The sequence below is a fragment of the Limanda limanda genome, chromosome 21, assembly GCF_963576545.1.
Source record: "Limanda limanda chromosome 21, fLimLim1.1, whole genome shotgun sequence".
Taxonomy (NCBI): Eukaryota; Metazoa; Chordata; class Actinopteri; order Pleuronectiformes; family Pleuronectidae; genus Limanda; species Limanda limanda.
This window is the reverse complement of record NC_083656.1, coordinates 9,260,399-9,283,969: the sequence shown is the minus strand read 5'-3', so window position 1 is coordinate 9,283,969 and position 23,571 is coordinate 9,260,399. Positions and strand designations below refer to the sequence as shown.

Below are 23,571 nucleotides of genomic sequence, written 5' to 3'. Positions count from 1 at the left end.
AGAGGCTGAGGGAGCACGAGTGAGGTCAGGCAGCGGCACAATACAGCACAGTACCATAATTTCACAATGCAAACGATTCGATAAAAACTGTGTGTGTTAATCTACTGCAGCAACTGAGTGTGACGAAATAAGAGCATGTGAGAGAACATGAGCCCGGTGGATTGATCCACCGGGAGAGAGTGATTGTTGTGTTTCTATAACCTCCACCAAGCTCACGTCACAAGTTGTTAACTTTTGATGGTTTAAAATCACAGTGAAGCCTATTTTTTTTACCATTTTCTGCTCTATGATGTCTCTTAAATGAAAATTTTCCTTTGCAGAGGCTGGGACCACACATCCTCGATTTATTGTAAGAAATCAGGTTTGACTGTGTCAGTAATATATATGTTTTTAATCAAAGGACTCAAACCTTTGTGGTGGCTGCACATTGGTAGTTTGGCAAATAATTAACTACATCATTGTAATCTGCTGCCGACAGAACAAAGGTCTCACTGTACAAACTGCACTCGCACACACAGACTGAGGAACAGCAGGAAGATAAAGTGACAGTAATGTCTTTGTCTGGTCTTGTTAAAGGATCAAGTGATGAGCACGAGTGGATGAGAAGTAATCGAGTACTTTTACTCCACTGCTGTCTTTGAGTACCGTTTTGTGCCACGGGCCACCTATCTGGAGACACAGGATGCTGTTTTACTTCTTCTGCATTACAGAAAAAGATATTTAGATATTTTAACTTATGACTGGAATTGACTACATGTTGATTTAAATCAAACTGTCAACTTTCAGTTAAAATGTTTTAATACTGGAAATAAATTATGAAATAATTCGATAAAAAGAACATAAATAATTAGCTAAAATACTTTGATAAAGATAAAAAATTAAAGATTCTCTTAATTTTATTGTTTTTAATATTTTCAATAATTAAGGCCTTTCTCCACTAGTAGACCATAAAATCTTGCAAATACTTTTACTGATACATTAGTTGTACTAAAAATGCCTTTGTTTTTTACATGTTGTACCTGGAGACAAAAGATCAGTTGCTTCCTGCTCCCTGATCCAAAGACGTGTCTCTCTTGAGGTCAAATGGGGGGGAGCGAGGCAGTAAGAAGTGCATGTTGGGAGTTTTTCTCCCTCTGGTCCTCTACTGAGCGCCATGTATTAATAAGAGACGGAGAGATGACTGGATTAAAGGATTTGAAACCCTGCTGGACGGCCACGTCTTTAAACCTCTGCACCTTTGGAAAAACCCTCAGAGACGCTGACAACATGTCCGTCTGCTGCAAAGTGTGTCGCACTAGAATCACACATTCACAGGAAAGACCTAAGATGATATCAACCTCTATTATTCAAAATATCCACATGTATACAGCAGGTTACTACTGTAGATCTTTAATGTGCGAGTTATTTTTAAATAATGTTTCTGTTTACAATCGGTTTATTGGATCTGATTGTCCCAGTTTTTTATGTCCTCTGAGAAATGAAAATTCATGTTTGAATCACAAATGATACAAATAAAAGAGGAAACAGTCAAAATGAATCTGAATTGAAATCCAGTTGAAGTATTGCATTTGGTTTGAGGTTTGGGCCCAATGACATGAATGAGAGCAACTCGCTGCCATCTGGTGGTCATTTGTTGGAAGAATCTGTAGTCATCATGCAAACTACAACATGTCTGTCAACATATTAAACATTTTCTTGGACCACGTAAGAAAATAACCACAGTTTGATCTGTAATGAGAAGAAAACTTTGTTAAATCCAGGTGACAGCCATGTGCTTTCATGTTGTGAGGTTGGAGGTCTGTCATTTAAAAAAATATATACTCTAATATTCAATAATGTACGTATATGACTTAAGATATACGCCAAAAAATAACGGGAAGAATTGTCAAAAAAGGAAATAAAAGATGAATGAATTTGTTGACGAAATTTTCCCTAAAGTCAAATTTTTCTTTTTTTATTACCTTTATATCTGCATGTGAGTTGTTCATAATAAACCATCCAATCAACTATTGCAAAGAAATGACTCCTGAATAAAGGTGAAAATTATGCAGCCTATCAGCTTCCAGGAGGCAATAGTCTAATCGTGTGAATGAAAATAACCCAAGTCCTTCACTAATCCCTGCCTATCCTTTTTATCTGCGGATTCAGACCGGTGGCAGCAGTATGGAGCCGTGAGCCTGCAGAACAACAGCGATGCCTCTGATGTCCTGTTAGATCGAGTTAGCAGCTCCCGTTTCAACTGTAGTTTAGTTGCATAGCTTTTAGTAACTCGCTGCAGAAACATGAGTCGACATTTTGCTGCTGCTTTTTGTTTGGCGTTCGTTTTTCTCCCTGTGTTGGGCAGTTCGTGTCCTGCACAGTGTAGCTGCTTCTTCCACAAATTAAGTGACGGATCAAAAGCAAGGTAATTGCAATTCTTAATTTGTGTTGTTTGGATTTTATTCCCAGAGCAAGCTTTTATTGTTTTCTTGTGTGTTGAATAGATTTCTTTACTGCAGCTTTCTTCTATGCACTCGCTCTGTGTAGTGGAGGATTAACTTGGAGTTGCTCTTTAATCTCCTTTGCTTGTTACTGCACAATAGGCTACTACGTTGAACTATGTTATTTTTTATGTTAAACGTAGGTAGAACATAGTTTATGCTTGTTCCTAAATTCACTCATTCAAACAAATGCAATGTGAGATTAGAAAGCACTGTGTATTGTATAAATTATAATAATTGTGTTATTTTGTTTTGCAGGAGCGTGCTTTGCAATGATCCAGAAATCACCGTGGTCCCTCCAAACTTCCCCACGGACACATCCAAGCTGCGTATCGAGAAAACCGCTATCACAAGGATTTCCAGCAGCAACTTCCACTACCTCAACAACCTGGAGTTTCTCTGGATGTCGTTCAATTCACTGAATTCGCTGAACGTCGACAGTTTCCGAGGTCTTTACAACCTGGACGAGCTCCGGCTGGACGGAAACGCCCTCACCTCCTTCCCCTGGGAGTCCCTGACCGACACGCCGAGCCTGAGACTGCTCGACTTGCACAACAACAAGATTTCCAGCATCCCTGCCGACGCCACCAGGTACATCAAGAATATCACCTATCTGGACTTATCCAGCAACAGCCTGACGACTGTCCCCGCTGACGTCCTCACAATGTGGCTCAGCGTGAAGCCGCCCCAGGACACGGATTCCTCCAAACTAATTCTCGGTGAGGAACAAGCTTTGACAAATTAAGATACTTTAAAGTGTTCTTTTTAAGCTGTCTTGCACGACGACCACTTCTTTGACACCATGAAGCCTTTTAGGGATTAGTCTAATAATAGTTATTGTTGGACTCATTCTATTTGTCGCAACTTACACCCACAAGGTCTTAGTGTTGTGCGAAGGAAATCTTCAGGTTAGATGGAATGGTTCACACTATGTTTTCTCTCCAGGGCTCCATGACAACCCTTGGGCGTGTGACTGCCGCCTGTACGATCTGGTCCAGTTTCAGAAGTCCCCCTCAACGTCCGTGGCTCTTATCGACCCCAGGCTGAGGTGCGCCGATCCAGAGAGCCTGTCGGGGGTCCTTTTCAACGAGGCGGAGCTGCAGCGGTGCCAGGGCCCCCGGGTGCACACGGCCGTGGCTCGTGTTCGGAGCTCACTGGGCAACAACGTCCTGCTCCGCTGTGGCACAATCGGAGTCCCCATACCTGAGCTGTCCTGGAGCCGTGCCGATGGCAAGAAAATGAACGGCACCGGTAAGTTCTGCTGAGCTAATTTCAGATGTGCTTAGATGAGAGAAGTATTTCTGTCCAGGTCAAAGTCTCAATTAGATTAGAGTCGTTATTTGTGTGCTTCACTCAGTACATTTCTGCTTTTCTACTTTTCAGTTCAGGAGGAGATTTCCAAGGAGGGCATCATTTGGTCGATTCTGAGCGTCCCTGCGGTCTCCTACCATGACTCTGGGAAATATCTCTGCAAAGCAACCAATTTTGTGGGCACCGCAGATGCAGTCATCTCCTTGGTGATCACAGATTCTTTTCGCTCGGAGGAGACAGCCGGTGGTGTTTCCAAGAAGAACAGCAGAGGGAAGAAACCTGGTGGCATGGGAAGAGCGGCGTACCAGGAGAAACTTATCGCCCGATACGTTCCTCCACCTACTAGCACAGCCGGAAAGCCCATCATCGAACCTCTCAATGGCAAAGGTGTGACCGGGAAGTATGAAATCCAGAGCTACAGTGTCTCTGATGGAGCTTCTAAGGGACAAGGCAAGGATTCGGACCAGAAGTCAGTGGAGCTGGATGCTTTGAGTAACTTAGCAGCCAACGCCTCGTCCTTACAGCAAGCTCCTGAGAAAAGGATAGTGCGTTCGGTGAAGGTGATTGGTGACACCGACCATACTGTTTCCTTGAACTGGCGAGCCCCCACAGCCATAAATACCACCGAGTTCAGTGTCCTTTATGCTGTGTTCGGTGAGAGAGACATGCGTCGGATCAATGTGGGTGCTGGAAAGAACCGGATCACCATTGACGGCCTTGTGCCAAAAACAAAGTACATTGCTTGTGTTTGCGTCAAAGGCCTGATCCCGAAAAAGGAGCAGTGTGTAATCTTCTCAACAGATGAAGCAGCCAGTGCGAGTGGCACTCAGAAGCTTATTAACGTGGTGGTGATAACCGTGGCCTGTGTGATTGCCGTCCCCCTGACACTGATCGTGTGCTGCGGCGCGCTGAAGAAGCGCTGCGTAAAGCTGCTGGGGCGGCAGTCCAAGGATATACAGGACTCATACGTCACTTTCGAGACCCTCAACCCTGGGACCAAAACTAAAGGGACGGAGGGCGAATATCTGACGAGAATAAACCCAGATGAATCCAACAGGCTGCTCTCGGCGAGGTCCAGTGTTGACTCCGAGGCCTTAGCCAGGACTGAGGGGCCACCCAACGAGTACTTCTGCTAAAACCAAACATATGCCTCAACCTCCACAGGATGCACTTTGTTTTATCACAGCCTGTGAAGTGAATAGTTCATCTACGCTGCTCAGTGACTGAAAAGTCTCAAATGATCCTCCTTGTCATTGTCCTCAGAGGACACTGGGAGCTCTGTCAGGACTTGTTTTACAGCCTTGTGGGAATAAACTCCACCATTTATTTGGTGGGCAGCAAAAAAAGGGAAAATGGTTTCCAATATTTACATGTGGTGTAAATGTATATATACAAATAACTTGTTTTTTAAACTCATCATGCACTTTTAAGGTTGATGTTTCACAGAGGGAATTGTCTTGAAATGTTGAAATGCCCCATACTGTCTGAAATCCAAATATTTTAACAAGATATAACCTCGGCATTGTGTTTGAGTCTTATTTAAAACCATTATTTAGAGACATAATGAATCAGATGTCATGTAGAATTTTTTTTGTATCTATTTTGTCTATGTGCAAGGTTTACTGTTGGGTCAAAACCCCAACACACACTTCATTTTATAAAGTGTAATTATTTTTGATCTGAAATATGTGTATGTATGAATCTACTGTATAAAAATAAATACTTTTTTTTATGGATGAATGTTTACAGGCTTTTTTCTCGCATTTCAGAAACTTTTCTTTATTTCTTTATGTCATGTGCATAAAAAGATGGGATTTAATGAACGTAAACATACAAATTATTCAGATTATTCACTCACTGAAACGTTACAGCTGTAGTGATCTACTAGCGGATAATTGGCCTAAAAATTTGGTTCAAACAATCAAGTTGCCTCTTAAGGGTGAATTTTGTCGAGTCCCAAACTCGATAAAATGTACGTTACTTTTGTGCCGAATTGCTAAGTTTATCATGTAAATGCACTTAACTATGATAATGAACTTGGTTCTACCTGAGCACATTAGCACAATGTGAGCATGTTAGCATGCTAATGTTAGCACTAAGCTCTGTATATGTATCTGTCAATAACAAACCTAAATCATCTTCAAGGAACAGATTGTTTCATCCTGTAACATGACAGGTATTGTTGTAGATTAGTAAAAAACCTTAAAAAATTTGATACATGATTAAAAAAATAAAATAAAAATAAATAAGTGGGATGTTGTATATATTTCATAACAACTAATGAAAATGGATTTTTCTTTGCCCTTAATCCATATAAAAGCTTGGACAATAAAGAAAATAAAGATTTAAACCACATTGTGGATTCTGTCTGTCTTCACACTTGCTTTATATGCTGATTCGGTCTTTAACAACCTGAGAGACGACCAGTGTTCAGATTATTGAGGTCAGGTTACGGTCCTCTCCAGACATCTGTCTCTCTGCCGCCCTCCCTCTCTGTGCCGCTAAGCCTGACGGGCTCCGGCTCACTGAACACAGAGAAGCCTCGTCATGTCACGGCTGCGCTTCGGTCGGGGGACAAATAAAATAAATTAGGTCGAAAGCAGAGCATTTTGGGGTCATTCCTGAAAGTGGAACAGCAGAATCAAACATAACCGACTGAGTTTGGAATGAAAAACAAAAACATTTGTGGAGTCTGTAATGCTTCTAAACAGATCAGACTATTGTTTTCATGGACAAAGTGTACACCTCGCTATAAATACACCTTCTCCTGTGTCTCAAATGTCATTTGGTGTCTTAAGTGTTACGTCAAGCAGGATTAAGGTAATAGGCTTTCTCCCACACAGGCTATGAGCCTGTCCTGCCCACACAGGCCTATTTCACATGCTCCTCCGGGAATATGGAGGCATTTTATGTCACATTACGCATCGCTCTGGTATTTTATGTCATCACCCCTGGATCATTGAGTTGTCCAACCGGCTGCTCCTGCACAGATGATAACTTGGGAAGGTAAGTTACCGCTGAAACTATACAAACTCTAACAGGTTGTTTTGGTTTAGACATGGGTGTTAAATGTTACATGCTAACCAATTTTTTCTAACATCTACAAACACTATCCTTAAATTTGGGCGAATATAATACTCTCTGTGTTAGCATGTCTTGTCTTAACATATCCCGTCCTACCATCCTAGGTCTTTACTATGTATGGAAACCTCCATGGGTAACATCCCAGAGGACATCCCACATGATTTAAGGAAGGTCCGAATTGAAAACTGCCACCTGACCGAGTTACCGCAAGGATCTTTCTCTCAAGTTAATGCCTTGGAGTTCCTCTGGCTCAACTTCAATGAGATCACCCTGATGAACATTAAAAGCCTGGAGGGGCTTGCCAACCTGACGGAGCTGAGGCTACAAGGGAACAAGCTGACTTCGGTGCCCTGGACGGCATTTCAGGATACGCCGAAACTCAAGATTTTGGACCTGAAGCACAATCGACTGGACGTCCTACCTGAACACGCTCTTAGGAACTTACCCGTCCTGACCTATTTAGATTTATCCGTCAATCAGCTTAGTGTCATATCAAAAGATGTCTTCATTAACTGGCCTCTCTACCAAGCAGCAGAGAGAGCGTGGGAGAAAGAGGGGCTGGTCTCCAACGTGGTTATTGCGCTGCATGACAACCCCTGGCTGTGCGACTGCCGCCTCAAAGGCTTTGTTGAATTCATCAGGACCATCAGCACTCCCATCATTCTGATGAACTCTTATCTGAAGTGCTCAGGCCCCGCCTCCAAAGCGGACAAGTTTTTCCACGAGATCCAGTTAAAAACATGCATGAAGCCCGTGGCCTCTGCCCCGGAGACTAACATCACTTTACCTCTCGGAGCAAATGCATCGCTTACATGCTTAGTCAAGGCCAGACCAGGCCCGACCATTCAGTGGATGTACAGTCTGAAGATTAAAAGAGGATTTTCTGGTAAGATTTTTTATCCATTAAAATGCAGTAAACCTGCTGTGGAAGCACTTAGTGAGGGATATCTTGAACCTTCAGGCTAAATCTGCTTTAAAAAACTATTTGGCAGCAATACCCTTTTCAGAATAACCTTACCATGTCTTTGTGTAAACAAGCCTCTGAGTTAAAAGCTGTAGACTCTGATGTCCTGTTTTCTCTTTGCAGTAACTGAGAATCACATCGACGCAGAGACCGTCGCCTCCCAGCTGGTCATCCCCTCTCTACACCTGGCCGACCGCGGCCTTTACACCTGCATGGCCAACAACTTCATCGGCAACTCCTCTGTGAGCATTATGGTCGACATCCCGTCCTTCAACTCCTCCGCTCCTCTCCCTCCGCCTGTCCGCATGTTGTCGTCCGGTGACAACGCCTTCATTGAAATGCGCATCGCCAAGCAGACGGTGTACGGCATCACCCTTGAGTGGTACGTGGCAACAGACAACCCTTCTGAGACCTGGTTCACCATCCACTTTGGCAAATATGATTCACCTAAAAAGGAGACGATCTACATCGGCCCCGGCATCAACAGCTACTCAGTCAGCGACCTGCTTCCCGTCACCAAGTATGAGGTGTGCGTGACCCTGAAGAACCACCCACCGCGGGAAGGCCAGTGCATCGTGTTCATGACGGGAAGTGACATCAGCGAGCTGGAGCAGAGAGAGAGGCTCATCCACATCATAGTCATCGTGTGCGCCATGGTGCTGGCGGTGCCGGCCGGCATGTACGCCTGTACCACAGAGGCCAGGTTCAACTGCTTGGAGCGCGGCGTGGATCTGTGGAGGAGGCGCAGGAGGCACGGAGGGAACCTGCAGGGAGCGGAGAGGCAGGGCACCTTCGACAGCCTGCAGGCGAACAGCGAGGAAGGCCTGTGCAAGGATTCTGAGGAAAAGCCCGGGAAAGAGAGGGGGAAGGCTGAGGCAAGGCCCAAAGGAGGAAGTGCAGCTCATCTGTACTAGAATCAAAGTCCAACATTATTTGTACCTTGAGTATTAGCCCAGTTTGTGGCTCTCATGTTTGACTATTACATTTAAGCTCATTGCTACATCCGATTGTCTGAAAAACACTAAACCTTACCCTAACCTGGTGTAGCACTGAAATTAAATGCAAGGGTAAACATGACAGGTGGCAACATTGAGTAAAAAGACATACTGTAAATAATAATTTAAATTTCTTTTTAAATTTTCAATTTAAAAATGGAGAGGCCTTTCTTCCTTATTCTAAGGATTGTTACTATCTGTGTTAATGTTCTTATACACAAAGTGTATTTTAAAATTGATATATGATCATATTTAATTTGTGTCACTTTTGTTTCTGAATGTGTTGATACTGAATACAGAGACATGCTATTCTAAATAAAAAAATGTAAATAACAATGGGTGCTTTTCACAGTTAACTTCACCAAATAAAATTCTAATAGAGCTTATTGTGTGTGAGTTTATGCTTCAGTGGATTTATGTTATGGAAAAAATAAGCTTTTTTTAAAATTGTTTTTCTTTTCCCAGACTCCAGATTTGCTTGTCTTGTTATGGAATGAAATGATGTTTGACGTGGATTAAAGAGAAATCAAAGATGAATGCTGAGACATACTTGTTTTATTCAGCACAATCACACAGAGGATTTGTTATGTAACCGGTGTTTTCCCCGTGCATTTATTCGTACACTCGTAAGCAGATTACAGTGATTTTCTATCTGAATGCAAGTCAGAGGGAAAATGATATTTCCATTTAATGACAGCATTTGTACATCAGTTGTGCAGACAATCAGAGAGGATGTGTAACATCTCATTAGTTGTATTCATTATATCCACACTGCATTAATTTTTAGCTCACATAGCTTATTATAGAATGTATGATTTTTAACAGCTAAATTAACAATTGTAAACTATGATCATGTAAAATATATGTACAAATGTATTTTTTTCTATATTAATTTAAAGTTCAAGTAAACGTACCAATAAAACCAATAAAATACTCCATGGTAAATAACAGTCCTGCATTTACAATCCCAACTGAGTAAATAAAGCAAAGCTTTGTAGCGTTAAATACTTTTTTTCTTTACTAACATCTTTATTTAAATTAAACTCAAATAAACTTAAAAACTTAACACAAATAAACAGACAAGAGGTGTGAAAGGTTTTACTAATGCAGCCTCTGGACAAAGTAGAGCACAGACAACGTTATTTTCAAATATTTATTCAAAATCAAGACAGTACAAAGACGGTACAAATATGTTACTTTGTAGGACAGTCAAATGTAATATATAGTGAGATATATAGTTTATATCAACTTATCTAAGACAGATATAAGTTAAGATATAGTCTGATAGATATTCATATTTATAAATATTTATTACAGCGATTTAGCTGCATTTGCTTACAATTGAAGGCATTGGAGAGTAAAATGGAAAGTATGTGTGTGTGTGGCACCTAAATATTTGACATAGATTCTATATTTAAATTATATATATATATATCTATAAATAAAATGTCCAAGCAAGTTATATACATAGAAATCTGAGCTATATCTAGTTTTTACATTTGTTTAATTTGTACTTCATGTTTTTGTGACGTTCATATCTTGTCAGATACTGTATGTACATTCAAAATGATGAAAATAATACAGTGCTGTACCTTTTAATTTGGACCTATGTACATTTATATAAAAGCTATTTTTTCCTACAATCACACAGTCAAATCAATAAAAGCAACGCAGCTTGTGTTACTGTGAAAACCTACAGTGGCACATTGTAATCATACAAAAGAGCAACTTCTCAGCTTGCAAGCGGCTGATGTGACACAGTAAAAACATAAACACACAGGTCCTTTAGCACTTTATATAAACAGGCTTTTCATGACCGTGTCATTCAGCTGCATGCTCTGTCAAGCAAGAAGATTTTGTATTTCTAGGATTTATCGGGGGAAATCCCTGTCGTGTTGAAAAGTGTCGAACGTTTCACTTTTCAGGAAGTTATGTAACTGGCGTGTACTCAGTAAATCCTCTCCCTGGGTCAATTACAGTGGTGCTTCTCACTCCTAAGATGATGTAATCCTCCTCAAGATGTCAGTGTTGTGATTTATCTCCGACTGCAGCAACCGCTGACTTGAGCCCTCTCCGCTCCTTATCTAAGCAAAGGATCCCATTGTTTATTATCTCATATTAAGACATAAATATCTGCAAACCTTCCTGTTACAGCCTTATACCGTCCCAGTCTAAAGGTAGGCCCACTCTACCAGATCATAACACGAGGTTCAGGTGAGTGCTGTTGGTCAGTAGATGAGCTCAGGGCAGGGGAGTCGTCAAAGAAAGGACCAAGAAGCCTTAAACCTGACGTGTGTGTTAATAATAACCCTGGTTGTTCTCAATCATCTTCTGCTCCAGCCTCATCTTAAGCTCCGACACTAAAGCGGAGCTCATGTTTCCCTCTTTTCGACGATTCGATTTAACTTTCTTCAAGCCTTTAGAGGCCAGAGCACCGGATATTGTTTGGACCGCCCGGGGCCTCTCACTCAGCCGTGTGTAAGACGGAGGTGGAGGGGGCAGAGACGGAGCGCTGGGGGGTGGAGGCTTTGTTCGCGGGCTGCCGCTGTCCCGCTCTGGGTCGACGTGGAACTTCTCTGCAGGGTTGTTGAATGTGATGACGGGCATCTGGAAGGTCCAGGGCCGCTGGTCCCTGGGTCGCCTCTTAATGATGCGACGCGCCGGCACGATCCTGTTGGACTTTGAGTTGCGCATGTACATAGCCGTAGAGATCAAGACCGTCACCCCTACCAACACGCTAATGATAACAGTGACCATGCCTAGAGCTCTCATAGGACTGTCCCTACTTTTCATTAAAAAGGCCGCCATAGGCCCCTTGAGAGGAGTCTGTAAAAGAGCACAAATGAAATGGTTTAAATCGAGTCCAGGGGACTGACTGCAAATGTTAGCGCAGCATTTGCCCGAAGCATGGAAGCATGATGGATGAATGTGAAAAGCACTGACAGAGGAGTCCCAAACAACACATCTACCAACGATGCAACACTCTCACACCCACTCATCCGTCTTCCTCTGTCCTACAGTACAGGACTGCTGATGCAAAGCTAAGAAACTAAAGCACAACACTACAGGGAGTTGTTGGGAATGCGTCTGGCAGTGCGGTGTGTGAGGGTTTGTCTTTGGCGTGTGACTGATGAGGGCTGAACGAAAGCGAGGACAGTTCAAGACACCAAAACATGAGTGATGTGAATGGTTGTGTGAGAAATGAACAAATCCAGGTTTAGATCTTCATCTAAACCAGGTTTAGAGGCAAGGTTTCAGGTTCAGAGGCTTCATCTTTGTCATGTAGCCATATAAACTAATATTACAATTAATATAAGTATTTCAAATGATCAAAGGTGGGATTTCGTATAAAATTCCTTATTGCATTACGAGAAGAAAATACAATAATTTCAAAAAGGAAAATAGAAAATATTTTCTATCATATTGTCATATCTTTCCCTCCAATGTGCTCCAGTATTGTTTAACAGACAAAACCAGTAAAAAAATAAATCTTTCAAAGGTAATGAATGAATAGTGGAACGTGAGTCAGTTATTTCTCACTTGACTCTGCGGATCACTTTGATATAGTTACTCTCGGGGTTGATTCTCGACCTTTTCACTGCGCTACAGTAGAGGATTGTGGATATGCAGATTGTTAGTAAAATGAGGGACGTGACAACGCTTAAACAAATTCCAAGAATAGTCATCGGACGCTTGCTGAGGCCCATGAAGTAAGAAATAACTCGGCCCTTGATCTGAAAAGCACGATACACAGAGACAGAGACACAAGACCAAGAAGTCATCTCATCATGAAGAATGAAGGCATGAAAACACTGTGAGAACATGAAGTAGTTAAAAAAAAAATCATGGATACAAAACTTTAAAGGATAATGCTTCTGTTCATTCATATTTAAGAGACCAAAACCAGAATTTATTTATTCCACTAACAAATATTGTTTTATCTACACCCACAACCTGTATTTTATTCATCTGTCACCCTCCAAAACTATTCAAAACTAAAAGAAGACCAAACAATTCATTATGACTCAATGAATTCTGTCCTGACCATTAATAATAAAGGGAAACAGGTGTTACTGTCTGAAAAGGTTGTTAAAAAAAATACTTTTTAAGTTGGAACTAATGCTTTATATAATTATTCATAAGAGCAATGTATTAAATGATAAGCTGTGAAAAAGTGACCCAAGTCCCCTTTGACCTCGTTTAAAATACATTGATCAACAACATTTATAACAGAATCTATGAAATAAAAAACACTTGTTTATATTAATTGCTTGATTAAAAATGACTATTGTAAAGTTAGGAACCCTTTGAAAATGAATTGATGGAATACCAAGTAATATATTCAAAAATATATTGTTAAAAACATTATAACTAATTTATAACGTTAATAAGAAACAAAAAGTTCTGAGGATACATCTATTTCTGGTTTTGGGACTTGTTGATAATAATAAAAGCATAAAAAAACCATTATCCTTTAAAGAACGTTAATGAAATGTTATGAAGTGATGTTGAGTGAGCAGCTGCACAGCAATAATGCCTATTATCATATGTCGAGCAGCTTGAATCTACAGCTCGGGCTTGGAGTAGAAAGCGCTGCGAGCGTGCTGCGAGTCGAAACAGGTCTTACCGCCTCTGTGATGTCGATATTGACCACGGCTGTCGTGCTGAAGGACGGAGAACCCCGGTCCCTGGCCTGGACCACCAGAGACCACTTGCAGTCTTTCTGCTTGGTGATGTTCTGCACAATCTCCATGGACTTGATGTACGACTTCAGCTGGATTTCCCCGGTGTCGGCGTCGATGTCAAAAGCGTTGTCAGGATCGGCTTTCATGATGGAGTACTCGATCACGTTGTTCGGAGACTCTGCATCTTCATCCACTGCCTGAAAGAAGTAGCAGAGTTAGAACGCCTCCATATTGTATCATTTATTTGTTCTGCACTAACACCACAATTGGAGAAGCATCATCTACCTCCACTCTGACCGGTGTACCGATGATCATGGTCTTCTCCAGGAGTTTGTGATCAAATGACGGAGTGTGGTCGTTCATGTCGAGCACGGTGACAAAGACCTCGGCCAAACTGTACTCTCCCTCCGAATCCTCGGCCTTGACGTAGAAGTTGTACTTGGACCTGACCTCTGCGTCCAGGCTGGTCCAGGGCTGCGTGGAGATGAGGCCTGACAGTCGGTGGATGTAAAACCTGCAGGTTCAGAAGGTGTCATGAGTCACGACCGCAGCCATCTGTGGTTAACACATCCCACTCAACGAGTTTCCAAGAAGGGAAAATCATAATTCACAGCACAGCTGATTTTCACATCCTGTCTGTGAATCTGCAGATGACTAAGGTTCTTAACAGTTCACTCTGAAACGCAGACTGTCCTGTTACGCAGGTGAAGGAGCATATTAGGATGATAATTCCTGTGACTATTTCATCTTTCCAATTTCTTCTTTCTGTTTTTGTCTTTGCTCTACTTTTCTTGATCTGATAAATTAATAAATTGAAATCTAAGGCATCAATTTCAGAAACATTTTACACAAAGTTCAGATTGTGTATGTTGTTCTATCTTCTCATAAAAATACATAAACACACAAAACAAGCAATTTTGAACTATTTGTAACCTCAGGTGGCAGAAGATAATGCTTGATGATGAACACCTGCCATGCGATAGACTGCACCAATGTTCCCCAAGGCTGTCATTTTATAAACAAAACCTTTTAACTTCAGATTTACTTAAAATAACATATAATACTAAACCAAAAGTTACAGATTGAAAGGATTCTGCTGCATTTCCTGCATCTCTCAGAGTACTTTCTTGTGCACACTTGGTTTTACTGCTGTTATTCAGTCGTCTTTTCATCTCACTCTGCACTGTGAAATTTCACAAGTTGCCTTGCTTCTGATAACTTTCGCACAATTAACTCGGGTTGCTGCCTGCAAACGAGCATAAATTCTCACTTTCCCTTCGCCGCACGCTGCCTTGCTTTTCAAGAGCTGCCGTCTCTGTGGCTCCAGCTGTCACACTGCATGTTAATTGGCTCTCCTTATGTGAGACGGGCTGGGCTGTCTATTTTTAACCCTCCAATCCAATTAGGAGATTAGCCAGCATCTTGCGGCCATTTTAGAGCGAGCTGTTTGTGCAGCGGAGGGGCCAATCAGACTGGTTTCCTGCTCACCTCCTCCATCAAAGAGACAGAGATGAATCAGGACATGTGTGCTGTTGGCGAAGTTTGCCAACAGCAACAACACCCTGAACCTCGTGACTTATAATATAAATAAACACGTTACTCTGTTAAAGGTGCTTTGTGCAGATGCGAGGGTGAAGTGTCAGATCAGAGCAGACTTAAAAGAAGTAGGAGTGAAAGTTTTTAAACTTACAAATCTGATCCCGATCCATAAATTGTGTATTTGACTTCACCCCATGGTCCTGAATCTGGATCGTTTGCCTGAAGGAAAAAGAAACCGGACAGAGATCAGCAGCAGGACACTTGGTAAACAAGAATATTTACTATCTGATCAAGTGCATTCAATACAGTTACATTCAGGGGCAAAAAAACCCTCCCACAAGGTGACTCAGATTAGATGTTTTTACTGGATCTGACGATGAGCCGGGGTCTTAAGCTCATGCAGGGTGGGTGGGGCGGAGTTTAAATCTGTTCCTGTTGTGATTAGGGATGGAGGTGTAGGTCAGTGTGATTAACCTTGGGGCAAAATTAAGCCTTTTACCCACACACTGTGCAGCTCAGATCTATTTGCCGCGGGATAATACACAGTGCCACAGAAAGCACTAGAAAAACGTGTGAATATTTCCATTATTAATAGCTGAGGTGTAAGTGAAAGCAGATGTGAGGCCAACAGGAGGTGAATTTCAAAAGGAGGAACGACAACATAGAATAACAAAGGCTGATGGAGGGAGTGCTGAGCTTTGTTTGGGCCTGGCCACAACCTGCTCTCACCTAATGAACTCCACTGAGTAATACGTGTTTACTGGAGGACTGATGGATTGTATAATCTCTTTGGTCAGGTTAGAGCAGAGTTTAATCACGATGTGCGTACTGTAACAGACACGACGCTGGAGTCTCCAGGGGAGTTCTCGGGGACCCGGACGATGTAATACTCAGAGGTGAATTTGGGCACGTTGTCGTTCGTGTCCAGCAGGTTGATGACGATGTCGGCCGTTGCACTGAAGCGCTCGGGGGTGTCGATCTCCACCGCCAGCAGCTGCAGACACACACATGCAAAGTGTGGTTAAACCAGTGAGGAAATGTTCCGTCAGTCATTTTATGAGTTTATTGATTGGCAAGAAAAACAGAAGTGGCTCTGAGAGGCTTTACCCATCATTTTAAAGTAACTGTCATATATCAATATCAATTTTTTATATTTACTTGCAGTAAAATAGATTTAACTGTAATAGATGGCCAGAGAGTGGTTATTGCATGAGAAATAAACATGCGAGTAACACTACTTAACCAAGAGTTATGGTAATACCATTTATGTCATTACATTTTCACCCCTGTCCATTTGTTTGTATGTGAGCAATATCCTACAAAAATCTCTAAATGGATTTCCAGGGAATTTGGTGAAAGGATGCATTATAGGTCAGGAAAGAACCAATAAATTATCCAGATCAAGGGTCAAATTTAACATTGCAAAATAAGCAATGTTTCACAGTTTTCCCAGAGAATAATTAATGGAAATTTACCTTTTTGGGTTTATTAATCAAAAACCAAAGTTAAATGTTGACATAACATTGATAAACTATGGGTGTAACAAGAAGAAAAGTTCTTGTTTGTAAGTGAAGCATATAAACAGAAACCAGGAGAAGATGGTAGGAAAAGGTGAACATAATCATCAGTTGCAGCCTGAGGTTAAAAACCTGTCACCAATCATAGTTCGAACCTTAAAAGAAAGGGTTGATCCTTTTTCGTAGTCGATGCCAGTTGAGTCTTCCACAATGATGGTCACCTGCGCCTCATTGAGAACTGTCTGGGGAACCACCCGCAGCACTCGACCCGGCCCCACGAGCCTCAGCTTAAATTTAGCGTTTGCTCCCTGAAGAGAAAAAGAAAATAAAAATAGGAGCTGTGAACCACTTGCATTAATAAAGAGCGAAGCTGCCAAGAAAAATCAATAAACCTGAGGGTTCGTCAGACTCAAGGTGACCTCAGTTAAAACTGGATGGATTTTAAACAAAAAGGAAGATAAAATAAATCGGGCAGATAATGTTTTGGCAGATTTTATGGACATTTCTAAATGGTGTTGCATAACTGCTTGTATCTCTGAGACTGGTTGGCGGTTATTTATGCAATGTTTTACCTGGAGGTATTAGTGCATCTGTCCTCAGGGGAACCAACTCAACACAACATTTTTAATACAATCCTACAAGCTCCAGCCTCTGTCCACACACACACACACACACACACTTTACTCTAAGGAGGAAATCAAAAGATCATTGTGTGAAATTTGGGAATAAACGCACCTGATCGGAGTCATTGACGGTGATCTTAAAGCCCCGGAGGATCTCCCCTGCAGGCGGATGCTCATACATGGTGACCTCAAACCTGCTCTGTGGTCCATTCTCTCCATAGAAGGTCGGCGGGTGGTTATTGAGATCCACCACGCGGACTGTCACTAGGGTGATGTCGTAGTCAAACAGCCGATCCTCTGGTCCAATCTCAGACGCCTGCCGTTCAAATAACACATTATACGTATACACACATTTCATGGTGCATATAAGTGTCGATTAACATAAAGGAATAACACTCACCTTGACTTTAATTTCATATAATTCGTTCTTCAGAAGAGACGGATAAGTTGTCAGGGTGATGCATCCGCTGGTGCTATTTATGTCAAAGACACCATCACTACCTGGAAGGTGATGACAGAGAGGCTGTGAATGTGTCTGGAGACTGATGTTGAAGTTAAAAAGAGATAAAAGAAAATACAAAACACAGCTCAAAGTGGAGTTGGTCATGTGTTGTTCTCACCATTCATTATGGAATAATGGATCGGGTTAGGATTTCCTTGATCTCCATCTTTGGCGTATACCGTGAATATTTCAGATCCCTGTAGGAAAGTAATAGGAGTTAATGTTGAGAAAGTCAAACATCCTGATCTCCACCACGGCTTTACGGAGATTCAAAGGAGGACTTACAGGAACTGAGACTTCGTACACGTAGCCAAAGTAAGGGGTCCCTACAAAGGATGGAGGCATGTCCTGGGCATCGATTACGTTAACTGTGATGGTGGCTGTGGAGGTCAACACCTGATGCTTCCCCTTGTACTTTCCTCCGCCATCCTGAGGAAAAAAAGTTAAGAAAGTTCAACAATTTTATAATGTTCATAGAAATAAATCTAAATCTATACTTTAATCTATAGATACTTCATTTCACGTCTGGAAATGTGAGATCTTTGCGCTACAAGTTAGATTTTAATCCCAAATAAATCAGATCTAATGTAACTCATGGCCTTTGTTTTTCTTTTTAAACATCGAAATGTTTCGATAAAGAACTGCTCAGATTAGTTTTCCAATTGTTAAGAGTAACCAAACTTCTTGGTTGAAATCATAGACTGCATATGAAGATGAACGACATACATTCTTTACATTTAGTCTATGAAATGGTTTGATCAGGTTTGTTTCTGTTTAGTATCTCAGCAGTATCACACAAAGAAAAAAAGTCATATAAAATACTTGCAGTAGTTGCATGGCTGTGTTTTTTTAACCAGTTTAACCTTTAACATGTCTTTAGTAAGACAAACTGAACTGATGGCACATTGAACCCAAATGGAATATGTAAATTTTATCATAGCTTCAACATGTTAGTATCTGATTTACGAAGAGTCATTGAAGTGACAGTATCTAAAGTGTAGTACTCCACAGAAAGAACTGAGGTGCACTTGAGTTTAATCCCGTTGACTAAACACTGTCAGCACTTCAGCTTTACTTCACCTGTAGTGACTGAGGAAGCTCAGCAAACGTGTTCTGGAAGCTTATCGTGACTGAACCTTCCGTGAACTTTGGCCATCAGCAGAGTCAATGGTGCCTTGTGTCATTTGCAGAAGTCAACAAGTGAATTAAATGCTCCTGCTGTGGTTAATTCCTAAACTCTCGTAATGTTAGCCACACTGCTCGCCGGTTGATAAATGTGTGTTTCAGACCCAAACCCAAAACTTGCCAGTGACTTCTCACCTTTGCCACCACTGTCACGAAATGTGTGGGTGTGGTCTCGTAGTCCAGAGTCTCCCCTGGTTTGACTCGGAGGATCCCGCTGTTGCCGTCGATGGTGAACTTGGAAAACTGGGTGGTCTGGAAAATGCAGAACACGCCAAAGAGTCAGCTGTGTTTACGACAACAACACACACGGCCTTTGATTTTTTGCATCGCTTCAGCAAAGCCTCTGCTTGACCTTGACATTATTTTGGATGCACCCCCAGCAGGATACGCTCTCTACACATTTAACACGTGAGCAGGAACAACATGGGAGCTGTCAACAACACCTAAGCCTCTATTAAACTTCCCATGCCTTGCTCAAATGTAATTGAAATTTAATCCGCCAAGGTAACACCATTTCCACACTGCTCGCTGGGATGAGATTAATCTTCCACCCGCCGCACACTGTCCCATCAAATGCCCTTTTCCTCTCTCCACACGGCAGCTCTCATGATGCCAGCTTGACCTCCGCTCCCGAACACAAATGCTCGGCCCACACCGAGCCAGTTAGCTGTATCACAAGGAGGATAATAACGGTGCGTTTGGGATAGAAACAGAAAATATTTTTTACCAGATTTTGAAGTGGAAACGGGATCAAACAATAAAGAGAAAGCGTGAAAAAATAAGCTTTTCCACAGCTAAGATGAGCTTTGTGGACCGAGGGGATAAACTTGTTTGGCAGACTTCAGGCTGAACTCCAGGGTGCAGGGGTTAAAGGTTCAGAGTGTAAGTTTTAGAGGTATGGGATCTAGTGGCAGAAATTAAATATAAAAAAATCCTATTGATGTTTTATCGAGTGTGTTTCATCTAAATTGTACGAATTGTTGATTTCTTTACACTAGAATGGGATCTTTATATTTAAATATTATATATTTACATCAGGAGCGGGTCTTCTCTACGGAGGCCACCATGTTTTTTACAGTAGCCCAGACTGGACAAACTAAACACCTTTTGAGTTTTTATGACAACTGAAGGCTACCACAGGTTCTGTTTCATGTTTGGAAGGGGAGGGTGAGCCGAGGGGTATCAGCCTCAACATGCAACTTCACCACTAGATGGCACTAAATTCTACACACTGGACCTTTAAGAAGGATCAAGCAAGATTTAATGCATGAAATTCAACATGAAGCTTCCAACCAGGGATGGTAGTTGAGGTTTGCACTGAACCTTTACTCCTTTATCATTATTTATGTAAAGAATCGTTTGAAAAGATGTGCTTTGGTATCATGTGGTTCACTAAGAATTCATCTGCATGATAATGAAAAGGTAAAGTTGTATAGTAATGCAAAGCTACCTGTAAATAATAAGAGACGCTGCCTCCCGAGCCCATGTCCTTATCCACTGCCGCAACCCTGTAGATGCTACTTCCTGGAGCAGTGTCCTGGCAAATAGACAAGAGATTTAAAACCATAAAGTGGTCGTGGTCTTTCATGTCGCAGCTGGACATGTAGAAAGGATTCTCTGCATGTGTATGTGTTTGCTGCCTTGTACCTCTGGGATATTGATGAGGAAAGGAAGGTTTTGAAATTCAGGTGGTTCATCATTTATGTCAGTGACAAAAACTCTCACTGTCTCAATAACCTGAAAACAAGAACACAAACAAGAATGAAAATAACTGTACTGATACAAGAGCTGCATCCTTTTTTTAAATGATTAACTAAATGTGATCAGACAGATAATCTACATATTTAAACACATTCCAGTTTAGACTGTGAATATAATACATTTCCTGATGTTTGTATTATTATGTCACAGCACTTGTCACAGAGCTTACTTTATTTCGACCGTCCGTGATGCTCACAAGCATCGAGATCTCAGCTTGTTTCTACAGAGACAAAAGTAAAAGTCACGCCGAGCCGCAGCGGAGTCATTGTTATTTTTTGAAGTCTCGTTGACAGACTCACCTCTCTGTCCAGCTCCTGAACCAGAGTCACGTTTCCAGATTTGGCTTCCACCCTAAAATATATCTTGGAGCCTTGTTCAAAAGTCAGATCATATCGCACCGGGTCCCCCTCTGGATCTGTGCCGTTCAGGATGTAAACCTGTGTGCCTGCGTGGAAACAAAAGACAAATGACAAAACTGGAACAGGACATTTCTTTCTCTATTTAAAATAATGCAGCAAATGTGCAAATAATAATGGTAATAAAACACTTTATTTACAAAGTGCTTTACAGGATTGAAACGCTTCAGAACCAAGGTAAGTAGAAGAATAAAATTAAAAAACAGATTTAAAACAATAACAATAAAAATAGGAAAATAATTAATAGAAGGCTTTTAATAAAAACATGTTTTATTAAGTGATTTTAACGACGTATCCGATTCTGCTTTGTCCTTGTTTTAGCTCTCAGCGTTACGTTTTCAGTGTAAGTGGTTTGTTTGACGATCAGGTCAGATGAGTCACCACCCGTATTGTTTTCTTCCCGTTAGTCTTGGCGTACGTCACGATCCAAAAGGTATTACAGTGATTAGCCTCTGTCTCATAACGTGTGTGATCATTTCATTGCGTAAGAATTTCGTCCCTCACGTGGACCTGTGAGTGTTGAAGTGACCAGGACACCTCATCATGTGAGACTTACCCACTGGTGTGTCCTCGGAGATGCTGAACAAGGCCATGTTCCCACTTTTGCTACTGGGTCCATTGTCATAAAAGTATGGAGCATAGTCTGATTGCCCTTTAAAGCAAAAAACCCCAAACATGTTATTTGAGTGGAAAAGACGTAATGACATGACATTTTTAACAACCTCATAGTTTTCCACGTATTTGGTTCTATTTCTAGGGGAATTGTTTACGTAATTAATAGATAGATGTTGCACTCACTTGCTAAAAAGGGCGGGAACCGAAAGCAGGGAGAGCAAGGAGGAAAAGGACGGACACAAATTACAAATATATTTGGATTTAAATCTCTGCTATCTAAAACACAAACAACCACACGTCTTAATATGGAGTAGGAGCAGCGAGAACAGTCAGCACAGAGATGATCATTCCCTCTGCGCGTTAGAGGATTAACCAGATAAGAGCGAGGCAAGAAGTCTTAACCACAGGCAAAGACGCAACACAGAACCTACCCAAGGTGAAGTGAAGCAGCAGGAGGAACAGTAAAGCATGCGTTTTCTTCTCTTTCTTCATCCTGGTGGGAAGCTAAGGCTTGGCTGGCTCATGTGGAAGGCTTGGTGGAGGGGGTACAGCGAGCTGCGAGTGCCGGTGCCCTTCTGGTGCGTCTCGGTGGCTCAGGATGGAAGAGGCTGGGCCAGATTCTCAGGCACTAATCCAGTGACGCATCCCTTCCCTCTGCAGGCGTCTTCCAGCACAGTGCTCTCACTCTGATTTCCTCTAAAGAAGAAAACTGCACAAGGAGGGAAGAGAGTTTCAGGGTTTCACACAGTGTAGGTGTGATCTTCGCACCTCTGCACACATGACGATGTGCACATGATGCACTGCCATATGATTACTGTTAAATCAGAGGCTTTGTGACATTCAACACCTCTTTAGAATTTCAATGAGGTGTTGGAAATCAATGATGCTGAATAAGTGCATTTAGGTTTACAAAAAGGTTTAAATCAACATCCTCTGTAGTTCGGTGGTTTGTGTTTCTCTGTGGAGACACTTGACACATTTGGCTCCTCGTGTTGGTGTTTTCAACTTCACCAAACTCATTAGTCACACAGCAAGTCCCAGTGGCCTAAGCTTCCCATGGCTGCTTTCTTTGGCAGCTCACTGACCAACACAAGCCTGAGCTCCACTTGTGGATCTTTGATAGACCTAATATAAAGCCAAGAGGCTTTCTTTGGCCTCCGCAGGCCACTTTCCCCCCCGGGAAAACCCAGTCACCTGTCAATCACTTTGTCTCAAGGCACAACACGACCCAAAATGGTGTTTCACCTGACAGGAAGTCATGATTAGAGTTTGAGTTCATTTAAACGTAGGATGTTATAACGACTAAGACATTCTGCTCATATATGAATCCTTTGTTGATTCAATAAGTCAAGACCAAAAAGCTGTGTTCAATATCGAGAGTACGACCAAAAAACGGCTAATCTGATTGTCCGTAAAAGAAAAACTCTCTGAGTGACTATTCGTTTTTCTTCCCTGGCAACTGATGAAGGTCGAAGACGTCATACTTTTTATTTTTGAACTCAGTTCACACTTTGGCCTTGAGGGACATTTGAACTTGTGTTTTTTTAATCAGATGCAATCACAAGGAATTGACTTACTCACTTCGAGGTGCAGAGTCGTGCCTTCCTGTATTCACAGGTATAAAAATAGCGTGTGATGTTCAGTGACTCGCTTGTACACACCTCACTGATTGGCAGCACAGGAAAAATCTGCTCCTTTCACCAAAATAAATTCATGGCCTGAATCCAAGGACGGCTTCTTGTTAACGTGAAGTTTGACTGTGAAAACACAATGTCACAAGACAATTAAAAAACATGATATTATATGTTTTTTTTCTTGGTTTATAATAAATCCTTTTTTGTTCTACTGCCGCATTCTAATGTTTTTCTTGGAGGTAATTTTAACAACTTGTTTA

At 41.7% G+C, this 23,571-nt stretch overlaps 3 protein-coding genes across 3 annotated transcripts; 2 read left to right on the top strand and 1 right to left on the bottom strand.

Annotated features, from left to right (window-relative positions):
• The first annotated feature begins 2,282 nt into the window (after positions 1-2,282).
• lrit1b (leucine-rich repeat, immunoglobulin-like and transmembrane domains 1b) lies at positions 2,283-4,927 on the top strand. Its single transcript, XM_061095539.1, has 4 exons — positions 2,283-2,404; positions 2,739-3,199; positions 3,426-3,731; positions 3,864-4,927. Exons 1-4 carry the CDS (start codon positions 2,283-2,285, stop codon positions 4,925-4,927), a joined length of 1,953 nt encoding a protein of 650 aa, XP_060951522.1.
• A 1,760-nt stretch (positions 4,928-6,687) lies between these two features.
• Positions 6,688-8,753, top strand: LOC133028382 (leucine-rich repeat, immunoglobulin-like domain and transmembrane domain-containing protein 2). The gene is made up of 3 exons (XM_061095577.1): positions 6,688-6,797; positions 6,980-7,761; positions 7,963-8,753. Exons 1-3 carry the CDS (start codon positions 6,688-6,690, stop codon positions 8,751-8,753), a joined length of 1,683 nt encoding a protein of 560 aa, XP_060951560.1.
• A 2,379-nt stretch (positions 8,754-11,132) lies between these two features.
• Positions 11,133-22,169, bottom strand: LOC133028305 (cadherin-related family member 1). The gene is made up of 18 exons (XM_061095500.1): positions 22,109-22,169; positions 21,861-21,863; positions 21,619-21,714; positions 20,946-21,091; positions 20,816-20,866; positions 20,533-20,622; positions 20,336-20,422; positions 19,021-19,137; positions 17,986-18,129; positions 17,819-17,897; positions 17,599-17,699; positions 17,311-17,514; positions 16,731-16,883; positions 15,888-16,052; positions 15,210-15,277; positions 13,805-14,033; positions 13,462-13,716; positions 11,133-11,660 (listed from the first exon to the last, which is right to left on the bottom strand). The coding sequence occupies exons 1-18, from the start codon at positions 22,167-22,169 to the stop codon at positions 11,133-11,135; spliced, it is 2,577 nt and encodes an 858-aa protein (XP_060951483.1).
• Between the last annotated feature and the right edge of the window lie 1,402 nt (positions 22,170-23,571).

Bases quoted from the DNA above. Each gene is read 5' to 3' on its own strand.
- lrit1b (XM_061095539.1), top strand. From the start codon at position 2,283: ATGAGTCGACATTTTGCTGCTGCTTTTTGTTTGGCGTTCGTTTTTCTC. The intron at 3,200-3,425 runs GTGAGGAACAAG...TTTTCTCTCCAG, and splicing joins TTCCTCCAAACTAATTCTCG to GGCTCCATGACAACCCTTGG. The intron at 3,732-3,863 runs GTAAGTTCTGCT...TCTACTTTTCAG, and splicing joins CAAGAAAATGAACGGCACCG to TTCAGGAGGAGATTTCCAAG.
- LOC133028382 (XM_061095577.1), top strand. From the start codon at position 6,688: ATGGAGGCATTTTATGTCACATTACGCATCGCTCTGGTATTTTATGTC. The intron at 6,798-6,979 runs GTAAGTTACCGC...CTACCATCCTAG, and splicing joins ACAGATGATAACTTGGGAAG to GTCTTTACTATGTATGGAAA. The intron at 7,762-7,962 runs GTAAGATTTTTT...TTCTCTTTGCAG, and splicing joins GATTAAAAGAGGATTTTCTG to TAACTGAGAATCACATCGAC.
- LOC133028305 (XM_061095500.1), bottom strand. From the start codon at position 22,169: ATGAAGAAAGAGAAGAAAACGCATGCTTTACTGTTCCTCCTGCTGCTT. The intron at 14,034-15,209 runs GTAAGTTTAAAA...CTGAACCTGCAG, and splicing joins TATGGATCGGGATCAGATTT to GTTTTACATCCACCGACTGT. The intron at 11,661-13,461 runs GTAAGACCTGTT...GCTCTTTTACAG, and splicing joins ATATCGACATCACAGAGGCG to ACTCCTCTCAAGGGGCCTAT.